This window comes from Macaca nemestrina, chromosome 3, assembly GCF_043159975.1.
Source record: "Macaca nemestrina isolate mMacNem1 chromosome 3, mMacNem.hap1, whole genome shotgun sequence".
NCBI classification, from domain to species: Eukaryota; Metazoa; Chordata; class Mammalia; order Primates; family Cercopithecidae; genus Macaca; species Macaca nemestrina.
The window spans coordinates 76,751,305-76,770,733 of record NC_092127.1 but is presented as its reverse complement, the minus strand read 5'-3'; the positions used below and the strand labels follow the sequence as shown (position 1 = coordinate 76,770,733).

Here is a 19,429-nt window from a genome sequence, read left to right as displayed (position 1 = left end):
TTTAGGTACCTGGCTGTACAGAAATGAAAGTGACAAGGTCCTGGTGCAGTCGGTCTGTATACAGATCAGAGGGCAGATTCTGCAAAAGCTAGGTACCATCATCTAACACTTGCGTTTCTCAAAGCTCATTTACGAAGCCTGGCTGCATGGTTTCACTGTGGAATTTTCTTCTTTTATCTGGCTAAAATTGTTAATTTCCACTTGCCTTAGTTTCCTCATCGAAAAGAGAATGGCATTTAAGATCCTAGGAGTGTCACAAATATTAATAATTTTTTTTTTCTAGTAAGCTTTGTTAGAGAGGTTCACGGTTGTATATTGTGATGTTAACTGTAGGGTTCCCAGTGTTATTTCTCACACCTGACTCAGTTCAGCAGGACTCCGTGTAATATGGCGACACCTTATACTATACCCACCGTGACACTGTGTTCGTTCATTCCTTAAGGTATTCATGAATTTTTCAAGTTTATAGAATGCTAATATACTTTAGAATGCAAAATAAGGGTTTGAGAAATTTTAACAGGAGGTGGCAATTATTATTTTTGTAAAAATACTGAGAAAACTACATATATTATGCATATTATATATATAAATATATAATAATTCTATTTCCCAGTGAAATGGAAAAATTGTCTCTATTACAGTTGGAAAAACATTACTGTGTCAATCTAATCTAAGCCTGAGTTTTCCTAACAGGATCTAATGAGTCTTGTTTCTGTATTAGTTTTCAAAGGTATTCTCTCATACAAGAACACAGATACCAGCTGTTCCTCCCCTGTCCCTCTCCCTGCCCCTCTTTTTTTTTCAGGGATGTGGTACGAAGCAGCAGAGTTAATATGGGCCTCCATCGTAGGATATTTGTCACTTCCTCAGCCGGATAAAAAGGTGGTTTGTCTAGTGCTTATTTTTCTCCTTTCCTGTATTTGTCTTTAGATGATTATCTCTTTATGATACAATTCCATTTCTCATATATCAATTTCATCTGTCCTATTTTTATTTATTTTTCATGAGCATAGGACCAGGTACAGTTAGTAACTTCCTTCTGTGTCTTGCTTCATCCTCACTCACATCTAGACTCTTGGGGCATAGATGGTGTTTTTATAATCGTTTGTAACTGTCCATTTATATATTTATCTCTACTGGTCCATTCATTTATCTGTTTTATTATATATTTAGCCTTTACTTGATTGCATAGCAAAGTTGAGATGGCCAAGTTGCTTATACGTAAAATCATTTTTCTTGAGTTGAGTGGGTGAAGACTTCAATTGTTTATGTAGCATCAACTAGTATATGTCAATCCTACTTGACATTTTCATTTTCTGGAATTCTGTGGGAATAGTCTCATTATCTGAAGCATCCGGCTATTACATTTCCCTGATCTGTGTAAGCAATTGCTGTCTATGATTCTTTTACAATACAGACTGTGATGTGAACTCTTCCTTGGGCCAGTTATTCAGGCCTAGCAGTAGGGACAAGTTAGTATTGATCACCCAGTGAAACCCAGCTGAGAAGTAGCTGTGTTTACACTAGGCCCACGTGCCCTAGTATGTGTTGATCTTTCAAGCTCTGTGGCAGCCAATTTAAAAGTATATCCAAGTCAGAGTATTATTATACAATGTATGCATATGTCAAAATGTCACACTGTATCCCATAAACATGTACAATTATTATATGTTGACTTTTAAAAATAGTATCTCCAGTGCCATAGTAATAAAATAACAATAGGCAAATCATTCATATGGAGGGATAACCATTGCCTTTAGGCCATGAAGTGAGAGCAGTAATCCACTGTGAATTCCCAATCTGTGTCTTGTTTGTGTTTTTCTTACAGGGCCTCTCCACGTCATTAGGTATACTGGCAGACATCTTTGTTTCCATGAGCAAGAATGATTATGAAAAGTTTAAAAACAATCCACAAATTAATTTGGTAATTATCATAACACTGAGTGGCATCATCTGTAAAACTGTCAATGGTGTCATTGGTGGGTGATTAGTGGGTGTCTTTCTCAGGAGATTGGGAGGCAGGGAGCTCAGTGCTGCCCCTGCTAGACAGATGGGAGGAATCCTGGGGAGGAGTCCTGGGGGGTCCTATTTGGCTTTATTATCCCAGCACTCAGCACTGTACCAGACACACAGAGGGTGCTCAGAAAGTTACTGCTGAATGAATGAATGAATGAATGAATGAATGAATGAATATCAACAAAATTATTTTGAGCCTCACTTCTTTCCGAGTATCACAAAATTCAGTTTCCAAACTTGGGCCATCTTGATGATAAAGGGGTAATAATTTTAAAACTTTATAATCACCATCTGTTTAAATGAGAGCATCAGTCCCGTGTTCCAGGCTCTCGTCCTTGATAATAATGACTGCTAATTTTTATATATCACTTTACAACTCAAAAAAGTGTATATATCTCCACATAAAACCCTATGAGGAGGGTAGAGCAAATTGTGTCACTCCATTTTAGAGGAAAATAAAATGCAGTGCAGAGAAACTAACTAACCTCTGCAGTTTACACAACCAGTAAGAGAGAGAACTGGGAGCTGAGCCCAGGTCTCTGACCAGCCCAGAGAAGTGGCAAGGATGTTCTGCTGCTCTTCACACTGTGCTGAAATGGAGTGTTTATTATCATCTATATTGCCATTTTTATTAAAGACCCCAATCACAATGGTAACCATGCTCAGTACTAATTAGTGTAGCAAAAGAACACATACAGCTTGCTGATGGTAATCTGAATCTAAGATGTTGCTTTTTCTGTTTGACCAAAACAGGAGGATCATGTCCCTTGTTCACTGAAGTTATCCTTGATGACTGTTTAAAATTGCACACTTCCCTCCCATCCTGGACCTCCCTAACCCCTTCTCCATTTATTTTCTCTCCAGAACATTTGTCATCATCTCAAATACTATACACTTCACTTGTTTTGTATATTGACTGATCCCTCCCCCACAACAGAAAGTAAGCTCCTTGCAGGCTCACTGCCTGCTGTCTCCTGTGTCTAGAACAGGCCCTGGCATGGGGAGGTACTCTGTACATATTTATAGAATTAATAAATGAATCCTAATTGCTGTGAAATCATCAATTAAAGGACTCTTGGCCAAGAGCAGTGCAGAAATCAATTAATCTGGCTGCAAAATTTGCAGGTTCCTTTGAACAAAGAACTGCCACCATCTTCCAAAGAAGCTCACCCAAATTATTGCACAGGTGTGTGGCTGCTGGGAAAAAGCAAAGTCAACACCTTGTGGTCTTTAGACCCACTTACTCTTTATTGACACTATTCTGAATGGGTTGTGGTGAGGAGTCCCTTGAAATCATGAAAGAAAAGCAAAACTATTTCATAGCCTGTTTTTTGCTCATTGATAATTAATTATCACCATTCCACTTAGCCTCCTGTTTTCTCACAGAGCCTGCTGAAGGAGTTTGACCACCATGTGCTGTCCGCCGCAGAAGCCTGCAAGCTGGCAGCTGCCTTCAGTGCCTACACGCCACTCTTCGTGCTCACAGCTGTGGTAAACAGAGTGCGGCCCTTCCTCAAACCCCCACAGGACCTCTCCCCAGGGTGCTTTCCGATGTAATCAGTGAGAAGGGAAAGGTTTAACCTTCAAATAGGCTTTGTGTCTCATCAGTGGCAATTGTGATAAGACTCCACACCACATGTGGAAAAATTTTATCTGTCGGAGTTTTGACAGCCTACTAGGAGCTAAATTAATTCAGCCCAAGGATAGAATGTTGCCTGTTGTGAAGCAATGGTTCCCAAGCCTGAGTGCACATCAAAATCACCTGAGGAACCTTCTCAAAATATGTATTCCAGCCAGGCATGGTGGCTCACACCTGTAATCCCAACACTTTGGGAGGCCAAGGTAGGAGGATGACTTGAGCCCAAAATTTCAAGACTAGCCTGAGCAACATGGTGAGATTTTGTCTCTACAAAAAATTTTAAAAAAAAAATTGCCCAGGTGTGGTGGTTCACGCCTGTAGTCCCAGGTACCAGGGAGGCTGAGGTGGGAGGATCATGTGAGCCTGGCAGGTTGAGTTTGCAGTGAGCTGAGATTGCACCACTGCACTCCAACCTGGGTAACAGAGCAAGACCTATCTCAAAAAAAAAAAAAAAAAAAAAAAAGGAAAAAAGGAAAGAAAGAAAGAAAAAATAAGAAACAAAGAAAGGCTACACATTTCTGAGCTCTGCCCTAGATCCACTAAATGCAAATCTCTGGGGTTGGTATCCAAAAATCTTTAATTTTAGAATATTGCCCAGGTGATTCAAATGCACAGATGCATTTGGATACCAATGCCCTATTGTTTCGACTATTAAATGAATGATGTATTCATATATAGCATCCTTATTTGCATAGAGAAACTTGTATCCATTTCCATGGATGGACTCTGTTAAAACTAACAACAGCAACAAACACAAGTCTATCATCTTTAATCAAAATGTATCAGAAATACAATAGGATGGTAATTGAAGCTCATTTCTTAACCCTTCATGTCAGCCAATCGCTTACATCCCCATCCCTCCTTCTGATTCACCAAAAAGACCTCGGGTCCTTAACTCAATGTTTGCTGTACGTTTTCCTTAGAATGTTTGTGGCATGTGTTCATTTTTCTATAATATTTCAAATGACTGTCTTCCAGAAATGAAAAGTTTGTCCTGATTCACTTCCAGTTTTTAATTCAATATCTGATTTGGTATTCGGTATTTTTCCCAGAATATCCGTGGCACGTGCTTATTGTCATATAGTAGTTCAAATGACTGTCCTCCAGAAATGAAAAACTTTTATCTGTGTGAAGCCAAAGAGGCCTTTGAGATTGGCCTTCTCACCAAGAGAGATGATGAGCCTGTCACTGGAAAACAGGAGCTTCACAGCTTTGTCAAAGCTGCTTTTGGTCTCACCACAGTGCACAGAAGGCTCCATGGGGAGACAGGGACAGTCCATGCAGCAATTCAGCTCTGTAAGGAATCGATGGGGAAGCTGTACAATTTCAGCACTTCCTCCAGAAGTCAGGACAGAGAAGCCCTGTCTCAAGAAATTATGTCTGTGATCGCCCAGGTGAAGGAACATTTACAAGTTCAAAGCTTCTCAAATTTAGATGACAGATCTTATGTTCCAGAGAGTTTCAAGTGCAGGTTGGATAAACTTATCTTGCATGGGCAAGTGGATTTCCAAAAAATCCTTGACACCTATTCACAGCACCATACTTCGGTGTGTGAAGTATTTGAAAGTGATTGTGGAAACAACAAAAATGAACAGAAGGGTGCAAAAACAGGAGTCTGTATCACTGCTCTAAAAACAGAAACAAAAAACATAGATACTGTGAGTACTACTCAAGAAAAGCCACATTGTCAAAGAGACACAGGAATATCTTCCTCTCTAATGGCTAAGAATGTTCAGAGGGAACTCAGAAGGGGAGGAAGGAGAAACTGGACCCATTCTGATGTATTTCGAGTCTCCTTGGATCAAGATGTAGAGACTGAGACTGAGCCATCGGACTACAGCAATGGTGGGGGAGCTGTTTTCAACAAGTCTCTGAGTGGCAGCCAGAGCTCCAGTGCTTGGAGCAACTTATCAGGGTTTAGTTCCTCTGCAAGCTGGGAGGAAGTGAATTATCATGTTGATGACAGGTCAGCCAGAAAAGAGCCTGGCAAAGAACATCTGGTGGACACTCAGTGTTCCACTGCCTTGTCTGAGGAGCTAGAGAATGACAGGGAAGGCAGAGCTGTGCATTCATTGTGTTCAGAGCTTCAGGATCTCTCTCTTCAGGAACCCAAAGATGACAATGCAGAGCCTTCTCAAAATCAGCCGCATGAACAGTTGCCCTTGACACCCTTCCCTCCTCATAATATCCCAGGTACTTTCTTGGCCCCTGGTGCAGGGCTTCTAGAAGGAGCTCCAGAAGGTATCCAGGAAGTCAGAAATATGGCACCCAGAAATACTTCTGCTCACTCCAGACCCTCATATGGTTCTGCTTCTTGGTCTTCTGATTCTGGTAGGCCCAAGAATATGGGCACAGATCCTTCAGTCCAAGATGAAGAAGCCTTTGAAATAATTGATGAGTTTCCAGAAACCAACTGTGATGCGAAAGACAGGCAGGAAAAAGAGCAGGCAGAAGAAATCGGTAAAAGAGGCACAGGCCCTACATTTAAAGCTAGTCCCTCCTGGGTTGACCCAGAAGGAGAAACAGCAGAAAGCACTGAAGATGTACCCTTAGACTTTCACAGGGTCATGCACAATTCTCTGGGAAACATTTCCATGCTGCCATATAGCTCCTTCACCCCTAATCGGCCTGTTCAAAATTCTGACTCCAGAAAAAGTGGTGGTTCAGTCGCAGAGCAGGGCATCGACCCTGATGCCTCCACGGTGGATGAGGAGGGGCAACTGCTCGACAGCACGGATGTCCCCTGTACAAATGGGCACGGCTCTCATAGACTGTGCACTCTGAGAGAGCTGCCTGGTCAGAGGGCTGAGACCCCCAATTCCTCTGTAAGCAGTAACATCCTCTTCCCTGTCCTCAGCGAGGACTGCACTACCACAGAGGAAGGAAATGAGCCTGGAAACGTGCCAAATTGCAGCCAGAACTCCAGTTCATCCTCAGCGTGGTGGCTGAAATCACCTGTGTTTTCCAGCGGTTCTTCTGAGGGGGACAGTCCTTGGTCCTATCTGAATTCCAGTGGGAGTTCTTGGGTTTCATTGCCGGGAAAGACAAGGCAAGAGATCCTTGAGGCTCGCACCTTGCAACCTGATGACTTTGAAAAGCTCTTGGCAGGAGTGAGGCATGATTGGCTGTTTCAGAGACTAGAGAATACGGGGATTTTTAAGCCCAGCCAACTCCACCGAGCACATAGTAAGTACAAACTTTTCAGTAGGTCCCCCCTCAGGAAGCAGCTATGTTTGGGCGCTCTGAAGAGCTTGGTATGTAGATCACTTAAAGCTCATGAAAGGAATAGACCCCTGGTATGCTTTGTGAGTTCACAGAGAAATGTATGCTTCAGGGGTCTCCCTCACTCTCTGTGATGGACCTTAATGGTTGTAAAGAGGCTTGCTCAGGCTACCTTGCATACTGGAGGTTTGCTCTAAGGACACACAAGGCAGTGAGGGAGACAGGAAACTCAGAGGACTCCGGCACAACCATCACTAAGGGTTGAAAACAGCTCTGGAGGCCGTCTCATCCACTCAGCATCTATCTTCTTCACTGATTCTCATTACCAACCAGCTGATTTTAACAGGCTGGATGCCATATTATCTGCTCAGCATCTATCTTCTCCTTTGACTCTTTTTACCAACCAACTGATTTTTCTCTATCTATCCCCAGTAGAATTCTATGGGGACATGGTTTGACCTAGTTAAATATCATCTTTCTATTGGGCAGGGACTTTTTACACCTGTCTACCTAAGCGGTTTCTTGCCAGCCAATTGGTTGGTCAAGTGCGTCCTTGTCTCGCATTCATGATGCTACAACAAAATGCCATCAACTGGGTAGCATATGAACAACAGAAATTTATTCCTCATAATTCTGGAGCCTGGAAGTCCAGGATGAAGGTACTGCTTTCTGGTTCATTGACAGCGCTTTTTCTCTGTGTCCTCACACAGTGGAAGGGGGAAGGGTTTCTCTGAGGTCTCTATTATGAGGGCACTCATCCCATCTATGAGGAATCTACCCCTCAGGACCTAATCACCTCCCAAAGGCTCCAACACCGGACACCATCACCTTGTGCGTTAGAACTTCAACATGTGAATTTAGGGGGGATAAAACTTCCAGACTACAATACCCCTACTGTTGCAATCAGCAGCTACTTCTTGCTTAAGGAACAGCCCAATGTCACTGCCCAATGCAGGAAGCCTGGGCTGGAGCCACCTAGTAGTCAATGTCTAACACAGCTTAAAAGTGGTAGACAAGCCGGGAGGAAGACAGAAGGAGATTCTTCTCTTAGCCCAGGAATCACATCAAAATGCCCTCCTACTATACAGAAAAATGATTTGAATGATTAAAAAAAGATTGTGAAGCACATCGTAGAAGAAACAAACTACATGGATTGCTAAGCACTGGTTACTAAATAGTAGTTCTCAACCCTGGCGCCACATGAGAACGTTCTGGGGAGCTTTTAAAAACTTCCAATGCGTCACCCCAGAGATTTCCATCTAATGGGTCTGGAGTGTGGACCCAGGATCATTATTTCTTATGAGCTCTCCGGTGATTCTGCTTAAAGCCACTGTTGAGAGCTTCTGCTTCAAAGTATTCTAATGTTTTGCCTGCCACCTTGAAGTCCGACTAAAATACACATCACATTGTCACCAAAAAAAAGCAAAAATTTCCAGCAATAGGGTTTTCTTACTTACTGTGAGATTCTGCAATTTTGGAATCACATTTCTTACAATGAGGTAACTGCTTTCTTGTTATTTGTTATTGTTTGCTAATTTGTGGATGAAATACATTCGAGGAAGCAAGGCCCAAAATGGCAGAAACAAAACAATGATTCCCTTCCTCTTTTCTTCTCTCAATTCATCACCCGTCCTGTGTGTGGACAGACAACTCACCTTCCATTTCCATCTACCTTCTCTAACTGAGTCACCCAACCCTAGTCACCATCTCACCCAGTCTGTAGGCAACCCCTTCCCAGAACTGTCAGTTTATCTTGCTTTAAGTATTTTTCTCTCCCACATGTCCCATTCATTTATCTATTTTCACAATCTAGACACAGGTCTTTTGTTTACTTCATTTTAATTCCAAACAAAGTGTTGTACTTCCTTAGGATTCATGTGGGTCTTTCTCCTCAAAGAGATGCTTTCTTACTTAGCACTGTTCTTCCTTTCTTTAAGGTGGAGACTGCCCCTACTTTTTCCTCTATCTTTTCCTTTTTTCAGTTGAGTTCGCATGTTTTTAAAGTAGCTACATTTTCTCAAATAATTTCCAAACTTTCTCAACCTAAAACAATGAAAAGAAAATTAGGGTGCACTTGAATATATAATGCTAGGATTCCCAGAGCTGCCGGGAGCCTATTAGGTAAAATTATCTAGTTTATTTCTATTCATGTGATCTGCCATCAGTAGTAGCTTCTATTATTTGGGATCCCCAGGTAATAATAGTAAGTTGCAAGCACGTGTCACTTGTCCTAAAACGGTCTCTGGGACTTTCTGATTTTAAAATTCCTTTATTTTCCACTACTTTCATATAGAATCTTCATGCTTATCTTCATCCCTTTTCATCACAAACAAGGGATTTTGTGACTCAAAGGCTATTCCTCATTGTAATTTATAAAGTGTTACCTTTTTATTATTTCTCACTAACTTTTTAATACTGTAGTTGTCATAGAAGAGATGAAAATTAGAGAAAAATGTATAAAACAGTGAAGATTTCAGGTGAGGTGGTGTAAGACCTGTGTCGCATCAGCTTTATTCATGAATTGTAACGTCCTTTTGAAAATAAGATTCATTTTCATCTTTTTTTTTCTAGCTGCTCTTTTGTTAAAATATTCAAAAAAATCTGAATTGTGGACAGCCCAGGAAACTGCTGTCTATTTGGGGGACTACTTGACTGTGAAGAAAAAAGGCAGACAAAGAAATGCTTTTTGGGTTCATCATCTTCATCAAGAAGAAATTCTGGGGAGGTATTACTTAAAAACATTTGTATACTAATGTAAGATGAGCTAACCTTGCCCTTCTGTTAAGTAATCACTCATGAGACTTTGTAGGGGCTGAAAAACTTAGCCAAAATATATTTTCAGATTTCTACACGTCTTTCTTTTCATTATTAATTAATTAACGACAGTTACCATATATTGAGGACCCACGTTATATCAGCTGTTTTGCTGGATGTTTTAGCTACAGGACCTCAAATCCATCAGGGAAACATTATTGGCCATATTGTACTGATAAGAAAAATAAAGTTCCTGGTCACATGGCAGGCCAGAGAGCCTTCAATACTCACTAAAAATGCTGGCAAAAAGGGTAAATTATGAAAAGCACACTTTTAAGTAAACAGGTGAGCCTGAAAAAAGGCAGGAAAATCCTGAGGCCAGAGATGAAGCCTGTTCAGGGATCTAAGTGATTGCTGAACCCTTTATGGATCCTGCACAGGAGTTTGGGGCAGGGATGGAGTGAGGGTGCAGCCAGTGACAAAAGCTATACGCAGAAGGGAATGAGTTCAGATACCACTCATACACAGCAGGGAATCAGGAATGGCTACATCCCCAGGATAAATGGTATCTTTAAAAACCCTGCCCCAGTGAAGTAAATGCCTGGAAAGTTTTTGATTTGGCCTTAGTTCTTAATAAAATTTTTAAACAAAAACTCACCTGAAAAATTAGTAGCCACAGGTGGTCTTCACTGGGTTTAGGACATAATTTTATATCATTTGTATATTTTAAAAGACCTATAAGCCATGACTTTTCATTTAAAGTTGGCCTTATTATTTGCTCAAATCCAAATAGTGTAAGAAATAAATAGAAATAGAGAAATCAAGTGACTCTGTAAGCAGTGGAAGTACATTTCTTAAAAAGATTATTGATTATTATCATTATTATGGTAAACATGTGCCGGGCCCTGTTTTAAGTGATTTATATGCTAATTCAATTAATCTTTACAAAACCCTCTGAAGGTAGATACTGCTATTATTCTTACTTTACAGATGAGGGAACTGAGTCACAGAGATGTTAAGGAATTGCCCAAAATCACATGTCTAAGCAGTAGGGGCAGGTGCTGAGGCTTAAATTGTGTCTCCCAAAACTCAATATTGAAGTTCTGAGTACTTCAGACTACGATCTTATTTGGAAATAGAGGGATTGCAGATGTAATTGGTGAAGTTAAGATGAAGTCATACTGGAGTAGGGTGGGCCCCTGATCCAATATGACTGATATCCTTATAAAAAGAGGAAATTTGGAGATAGACACAGACACAGAGAGAATGCCACGTGAAGACTGTAGTTATGTTGCCTCATAGTAAAGAACTGCCAGAAGCTGGGAGAGAGCCTGAAACAGATTCTTCCTTAGAGCCTTCAGCAGGATGATGGCCCCGCTGGAACTTTGATCTTAGACCACTATAGGCTTCAGAACTGTGAGAAAATCAATTTCTGTTATTTAAGCCACCCAGTTGGTGGCATGTTGTGACAGCAGCCCTGATACACCAGAGTACACCATAGGAGGACCTGAGATAAGAAATAAGTTGAGGATAAGAGACGTAAAGAATGGAGTCAGAGAGTTCAATGTATTTCTGGTCAGAAGAAAATAACAGAAAGAGAGCAAAAGCAATATTTGAACAGATACTTTCTGATAATTTTTCAGAATTGCCAAAATACACTAATCTTGAAATACAGAAATCACAATGAATCATAAGGACGGAAGGGAAAGGAGGAAAGAAGCTGGAAGGAAGCAGGAAGTGAAGAAGGCAGGCAGTCAGACATCCACTTCTAGGTACACAGTAGTCAAACTCCAAGCACTAAGGACAAAGAAACCATTTTAAAATCAGTCAAAGAAAAAAGACGTATTATCTACACAGAAATATTAATTTGACCTACAGCTGGTTTCTTCGTAGCAACAATGGAAGTCAGAGACAATGGAAGTCATATACTTAGTGCAACTCTCTTTTATGGAGGAAGGCAAAATAAAGACATTTGCAGCTTAAAAGAAAAAATGACCATGGCAGTTTACCATGAACAAATCCTTACTGAAGAAAAATGATCCCAGAAAAAAAATGGTACAAGATGAGAGAAGATATGGGCCTCTGTTCTCAGATTGATGATCCCATAACTAGGACTGGAGGTCTTCTGGCAGAATGTTCAGGAAATGCTCCAGTAGCCAGTACTCACAGGGTTCACTCTCTGTGCACACCTCTGGCATCAGTCAATGGAATTCTGAATTAGTTCAAACCCTCTGTAGGTCTTGGGGTCTCTCCATAGCAGAACTGCCTAAAGCACTGATATAGCATCTCTATTACAACAACTGCTCCTCTGCAGGCTGCCTTCTGAGGCCATACTGCAGCCTGCTCTATCAGATTTCCTTTCTGGTCTTCAGGAGTCTGAATGGCCAAAACCCCAGCCTCCTTAAGTTCCATTATTATATAGGATTCAGAAATTTCTGGAGAGAGTTTACCCTGGTTGAAGTCTATGACTCAAGCAATTCCCCTTGATTTTTGGTGGTCACTCTGGACACATGTGAAATTACTCACAAATTCACACCAGTTTACAGCAAGTATGAACTACAGTAAAGTGCAGCAGTGTTTTGCTTCTTTCCGCATGTAATCATTTACTGCCTTGTATCTTCCCACACCAACTGTCTATTAGCTCTTGAAATATACAAATCATGTCTCACACTTTCTTCGAGTCACTCAAGACTAGCACAGTGTTATGCACATAAGAGGTGTTGATGGATAATAAGTATTTATAGAAATGAAGTAATCATAAAAGGAAGGGATAGAGGAAGGCTTCAGATTGATGAACTGACTATATAAGACCACACTGCAGGGAGTGGAAGATCTTGACTCCAGAATCCATGTGCATTCCAGTATACTTTGCTACCCCCTTGTCTTACCAGAGGTCTGGAGAACTTCTACATTAAGCGACACTTTCCCTTTATAACCAATATCTTTCTGGGTCAGCTAGAATGAGTGAGTTCCATTGTTCAAGTAGCTCTTACAAAATTATTTGAATCTTGAGATAAGTCAAAATAATATTCACTGTCTAAGGCAGAAAAAGAGATCTTTCGAGCATTCTTGCATATGTCTTTGATCTCCTCTCTCTTACTCCATAGTAAGTAAGAGAGCACTTTCGCATTTTGTTGTGTGGATTTTCTTCATTCCTAGGTATGTTGGGAAAGACTATAAGGAGCAGAAGGGGCTCTGGCACCACTTTACTGATGTAGAGCGGCAGATGACCGCACAGCACTATGTGACAGAATTTAACAAGAGACTCTACGAACAAAACATTCCCACGCAGATATTCTACATCCCATCCACAATATTACTGGTAAGATTATCCTGAACACATCATTTGGATCTTCCAAATCACACTTGAATATCAATTAATCTGCGTATCTGGTTCCACATAGTCAGGCTAGCATTTTTTTTTTTCTTTTTTTTTTTTTTTTTTTTTTGAGAGGGAGTCTCGCTGTATCTCCCAGGCTGGAGTGCAGTGGCGTGATCTCAGCTCACTGCAAGCTCCGCCTCCCGGGTTCACGCCATTCTCCGGCCTCAGCCTCCCAAGTAGCTGAGACTACAGGTGCCCGCCACCACGCCCGGCTAGTTTTTTGTATTTTTTTTTTTAGTAGAGACGGGGTTTCACCATGTTAGCCAGGATAGTCTCGATCTCCTGACCTCGTGATCCACCTGCCTCAGCCTCCCAAAGTGCTGGGATTACAGGCTTGAGCCACCGCGCCCGGCCCAGGCTAGCATTTTTAGCAAACTATCCTTGTGTGTTGTCCCTGTACCTTCCAAGAGAGAAAGAACCCTAAAGATTGTATCTAGTACAAACTATCTCCTCAACATGATGCATAAATCCCGTTTTACGCCTGTTGGCCTCACCCCTCGCAACCAAGTGGTTACTAAGTCAAAGCTTACATATCTTCAGCAAGAAAAAATAATTGTTCCCCTATCACTTTCAAATAATCCTAATTGTTAGAAAGTTCTTAGACTTGGCCCAAATCTATCTTTCTCTAACTTCCATCCATGGATTACAGCTCTCCCTCCTGGGACCATGAAGACCAGTCTCTCTTCACTAACATACCCCTTTCAATAGATAAAGGCAAATATTCCCATTGAGTTTTCTCTTCTTTGGATCAAGAATGCCTTGCTACCCTGAATATATTAGATCCTTAGTGCATTCATACTTGCAATAATTTTTTCATTGGCCAGAGACATTTTTAGACCCATTTTTTCCTAATCGTAATAATTATCATCCATTTCATACCTTCTTTATGTCACTCACTGTGCCAGGCAGTTTGCAAACCTTAACTCTAACCTTTGAAACAACTCCACAAAGTAGCATAGAAACACTTAAACTGATATTTCAACCTAGAGTCCCAGAGCATGATCTAACTTCATGTCCTGGTAACCTAGCCTCCAGGACAGGTCACCTCACGGCCTAAATCTTAAGTGAGCAGTTTAGTATGTGAATAATAATAAATTTAAGTTCTATGACATACCACATGCCATGTTAAGCATTTTACGTGAGTTTCCTTGTATAATCCCTTTAACAAGCCTAAAAGGTAGTTATAATTATACCACTTTACCCATGATGAAATTGAAGCTCAGAGAAGCAAAGTGGCAGAGCCTAGGTTCAAACCAAGATTTACCCAAGTCCAAAGACAATGGCCTTTACCATTATGCTGTAATGTTTCCCATTGCTATTTTTCAGATTTTAGAGGACAAGACAATAAAGGGATGTATCAGTGTGGAACCTTACATACTGGGAGAATTTGTAAAATTGTCAAATAATACGAAAGTGGTGAAAACAGAATACAAAGCCACAGAATATGGCTTGGCCTATGGCCACTTTTCTTATGAGTTTTCTAATCATAGAGATGTTGTGGTCGATTTACAAGGTATGTGAAACTGAGAATTATTTTTATTTTTGATATTATATATAAAGTGAAGTTTTGTAACTAGCTTCCCTAATTTTAATTTAATAGATTTTTCTCTGTATAGGCTACTATTTGGAGTTAACTTAATTGATCTTACTATATATAGCAAATAATTCCTGAAAGAAAAAAATGCCCAAAACTTCTACAAATGTCTACAGTATCACATAATCAGTGAGAGGGTCTGGTTTATATTCTGTTGGGCTTCGTTCCAGAGCATATCTATAACAGCTTTTTTTGTTTCACTCAAGTAGATTTGAGTGATGTATGTTTCTTATCATTGCATTTTCTTCACATGTCGAAATCTTCTTTCCACTTTTCCTTTTCTCCAGTCCCTTACCCTTATTAAAAGTGTGATGTTGGGTTTCATAATGGGGGTCATTATAGAACAGAAATCTGTATCCTTAAGCTATGTACTTAAATAAGACTACTTTTCAATTCTACCTTAATATTTTAATTTTGTTTTAGTTTGTCTGGTATTTTATTCATTAGAATTTTTATTAGAAAATACCCTATACTTCATGTAAATTATAAGTAAGATTTATTATAATTATTTATAGTTACGGTTCCATGGACATCCCAGGACCTTCCCTATTCCACTCTCAGAGCATTTATCACTCTGATATATATTTAACTTTTGATCTGTTCCCCTTCACAAGAATGTTAGCTCAATGAGTACAAAGATTTTTGACTACCTTGTTCAATCGGTACCACCAGTGCCTAAAATAGTTTTTTATAGAATGTCTGCACTCAATAAATATTTGTTGAATGAACAGATGAGTATATGAATTAATAAGTCACTAAAGAAATTTCTGAATCATGAAAGAAATATTCCATATTATGATATTGATAATTATTCAAAGTGTATTTTATTGCTTTCTAATACCTTGAAAATTGGTGATCTGGGGATGTCATATTTGACAAATATAATTACCCAATATTTAATTATTCTTAAACCAATAACTGGAATATGCAATCCAAATTCTTTACCAGGAATTTACTAACTATAAACCACAGGATGGCCAAGTGTTTGAAGTATCTCTTTAAGTGTGTGTGTGTGTGTGTGTGTGTGTGTGTGTATTTTTGTAAACATTTGATGGACATTTACAAAGAATTTAATACGCAGGTGTGCTCATTTCTCTTTCAGGTTGGGTAACCGGTAATGGAAAAGGACTCATCTACCTCACAGATCCCCAGATTCACTCTGTTGATCAGAAAGATGTCACTACCAATTTTGGGAAAAGAGGAATTTTTTACTTCTTTAATAACCAGCATGTGGAATGTAATGAAATCTGCCATCGTCTTTCTTTAACTAGACCTTCAATGGAGAAACCATATAAGTCATAGGCTGTATGGATTGGTAATGTGACAGACCTTAGTGATGCTCTCAAATATCTGGTTCTCTCCTTCCAGGCACATAGAATATGGCACAGTCTGGTCCTTTGGGGCTTGGGCAGGGCTGTGACACAGGTTCTGGCCAATGATTTGTGAGAGGAATTGATCAGTATCACTTTAAGTCCTGCATTTAATCAGCAGCACGAGATCCTGCAGAGCCTCTTTCCCTCTGCCACAGTTACCAAGAATGTGTCAGGAGACCGCTGCTTCTGGGCATAAGTCCTGCAAGGAAAGCAACATGGAAAACAGCCCCAACTCACCCATAAGGGATGCAAAGCACTGCTGAGAAAGGCATGTGCTGTTTAAGCCATTGAGATTTTGGAGCTTTTTGTCACTATCTATCAAGACTGATGCTACTGGGGCTTTTCCTATTGATTTGGAAGTTCTTCACATATTAAAAAAATGTGAGCCTTTGTGATACAAATTCAATTTGTTTTTCTCTCTTTTGACATTTGACTTGCATAAAATGTTTATCTGTGCATAATTTTTTATATAGTTGAATTCATCAATCTTTTATTTTATATGGCTTTTTGGTTATGTATAATATTTAGATCTTCCTTATACTCTGAGTTTCTTTCTTTTTAATTCTCCCATATTTCCTTCTAGTATAATTAAATCTGTAAAAAGTAAGATGGAAGAGTGGTACAATTTTCCTTATCCAGTCTGTCCTTGATGGGCATATAGGTAGACTGGATGAAGAAAATGTGGTACATACACACCATGGAACACTATGTGTATTAGTCCACTCTCCTACTGCTCTGAAGAAATACCTGAGACTGGGTAATTTAGAAAGGAAAGAGGTTAAAGTAACTCACAGTTCCACATGACTGGGGAGACCTCAGGAAACTTACAATCATGGCAGAAGGCACCTCTTCATAGGGTAGCAGGATGGAGAATGAGTGCCAGCAGGGGAAATGCCAGATACTTATAAAACCATCAGATCTTGTGAGAATTCATTCACAATCATGAGAACAGCATGGGAAAAACTGCCTCAATTACCTCCCACCAGGTCCTTCCCATGACACATGGGAATTATGGGATTACAATTCAAGATGAGATCTGGGTGGGGACACAAAGCCAAACCATATCACCATGTAACCATAAAAAAGAATGAGATCATGTCATTTGCAGGGACATGGATAGAGCTGAAGGCCATTATTTTTAGCAAACTAATGCAAGAACAGAAAACTAAATATCACTTGTTCTCACTTACAGGTGGGAGCTAAGTGATGAGAGCAGGTGGACACATAGAGGGAACAACACACACCAGGGCTTATCAGAGGGTGGAGGGTGGGAGGAGGGAGAGGATCAGGAAAAATAACTAATGCGTACTAGGCTTAATACCTGGGTGACGAAGTAATTCGCACAACAAACCCCCATGACACAAACCTGCACATGTACCGCTGAACTTAAAATAAAAGTAAAAAAGAAAACAACAATATCATTGAATGTTGTGAACTTTATGAATATACCAAAACCATTGGACTAGACACTCAAAGGGTGAATTTTATGGTAGGTAAGTTATATCTCAATAAAGCTTTTTTTTAAAAAAAGAATATTCTTCAAAAAAAAAAAAATGATACATTTTCCTGGCTACCACAGTCCATCCCTTTCCCAACACAGATCTACTTCTTCACACAGGTTTAGGAAAGAGCTCCTCCGTGATCTTACTGAAAGAAACAAAAGGGCGACCAGTGAGATAAAACAATTCTTTTCTGCAGTTACTCTTGGGGGCTGCAACTGATGCTCACTCTCCCTGTCCTCCACTGTTCATTCTAAGTTTCCCTCAGCCTTAACTATTAGCTCAGGAGGTCTGGGCGGCTTACCTGGTTGGTGAGACTCAAACTTGCATACATGATCTTCATGTATCAAGTCTGAACACTTGATAGTTTATACTCTTCTCAATTTGAGGTTGCTGCACATGTCTCTTCACAGTTGCAACTGAGGCAAGGAAGACCCATTCCAGTCTCCTGCTGTGGGGATCATAGTTGATTGACACTCCCAGCTTCCACTCCTTTGAAACCATCACTGTGTTTATGCTGAAACCATGTTGCCCTCAATGTGCTGTCAGCCAGTGACTAAGCATGACAAGGACACTAGTCTCAGAATATTTCTAACTGCTGACTGTGACTGTGGAACAAAGTCTTGCCACTGGCCTAACCAAAACTTTCTTAAGGCCGGGCGTGGTGGCTCAGGCCTGTAATCCCAGCACTTTGGGAGGCCGAGGCAGGTGGATCACGTGAGGTCAAGAGTTCAAGACCAGCTTGGCCAACATGGTGAAACCCCACCTCTACTAAAAATACAAAAAAAAAAAAAAAAAAAAAAATGCTGGTCATGGCTAATTTTCCAGGAGGCAGAGCTTGCAGTGAGCTGAGATCGCATCACTACACTCCAGCCTGGGTGACAGAGCAAGACTCCATCTCAAAAAACAAAAACAAACAAAAAACCCTTTGCTCTCTCCTTTTATAGGTGTCAGGACCACAGCATGGTCCCCTGCCTACTCTTGTTCCCTCCAACTGATCCTTTACAGTCATTTCTCCCAATAAAGGTCTTTCATGTTTAATCCTTTCCTGGTATCTGCTTCTTGGAAAACCAAAGTTAACACATGCTTATTAAGGAAATGAAAAAAAATGTAATCTATTCTACTAACAAAGTAAAGGGAGAAAATCATGTAATTTCACAAGATGCAGAAAATTATTTCATAAAATTCAAAATCAACTCATGGTAAAAGAAAAAAACAAGCTCTTTGAAAACTAGAAATAAAGAAAAGTTTTCTAAATCTGACAAAGGTTTTTTCTTTTAAACTTAAATCAGCAATACCATAATTAATAGTGAAGCAATTAAAACTTTTAAGTTGAGAAAAGGAACAAGACAAATTTGCCTACTATCCCAATTCTATTCAATGTCATAGAAGTCCAACTAATAAACATAGAAAGACTAAAACTAGAAAATCATGATTTTGCATCCATTAATGAAATAATGGATCTGGGCAGAAAGCATTGATGGCTGCTAAAACTATTAGGGGAAAATTAGATGGGGAACTTTATAACGGAAGAATCAGGCTGATGCTACTCACACTTCAATCAATCTGATCACTAAAAGTGGGATAACAAATCAGTGATAAAATGACATTTTTTAGTCAATTGGGGATTTTGAATATGGACTGAGTGTCAGACAAAACGATGAAGTGATATCTTAAGAACATTCAACCAAAAGAAAAATTTGGAAAAAGATATGAAAGCAGCTTGACTCTTTGGGGTTAATGTTGAAGGGAGATGGTTACATAGCAATTCATTGTACCAGTGTTTCTACTTTTCTATATATTTTTAAATCTCCAAAAACAAAAATTCTTAAATGTAATGTCATAGAAAGGAAGAAATACCAAGAAAAGTTTGAAGAATCAATAGATAAAGAAGATGAAAACCAAGATTGGTATCAAACAAACTAATCAGGAAAGAATATAAGGAGGAGC

General features: G+C 39.8%; 1 protein-coding gene across 19 annotated transcripts in view; it reads left to right on the top strand.

Moving 5' to 3' along the window:
* LOC105486234 (alpha kinase 1) overlaps nt 1-18,161 on the top strand; it is a 138,851-nt gene extending 120,690 nt beyond the window's left edge. For 18 of the 19 annotated variants that reach the window (XM_011748988.3, XM_011748986.3, XM_071093188.1 and 15 more), the window contains 9 exons: nt 6-92; nt 806-882; nt 1,829-1,924; nt 3,403-3,507; nt 4,708-6,841; nt 9,449-9,602; nt 12,791-12,953; nt 14,340-14,526; nt 15,710-18,161. In XM_011748988.3, the coding sequence (XP_011747290.2) occupies nt 6-92; nt 806-882; nt 1,829-1,924; nt 3,403-3,507; nt 4,708-6,841; nt 9,449-9,602; nt 12,791-12,953; nt 14,340-14,526; nt 15,710-15,909 (3,203 nt within the window). In that variant the 3' untranslated portion in view covers nt 15,910-18,161. Of the gene's footprint in view, nt 1-5; nt 93-805; nt 883-1,828; nt 1,925-3,402; nt 3,508-4,707; nt 8,377-9,448; nt 9,603-12,790; nt 12,954-14,339; nt 14,527-15,709 lie in introns of those variants that run through there. The other variant, XR_011621079.1, reaches the window with a different exon arrangement.
* Nucleotides 18,162-19,429: the final 1,268 nt, after the last annotated feature.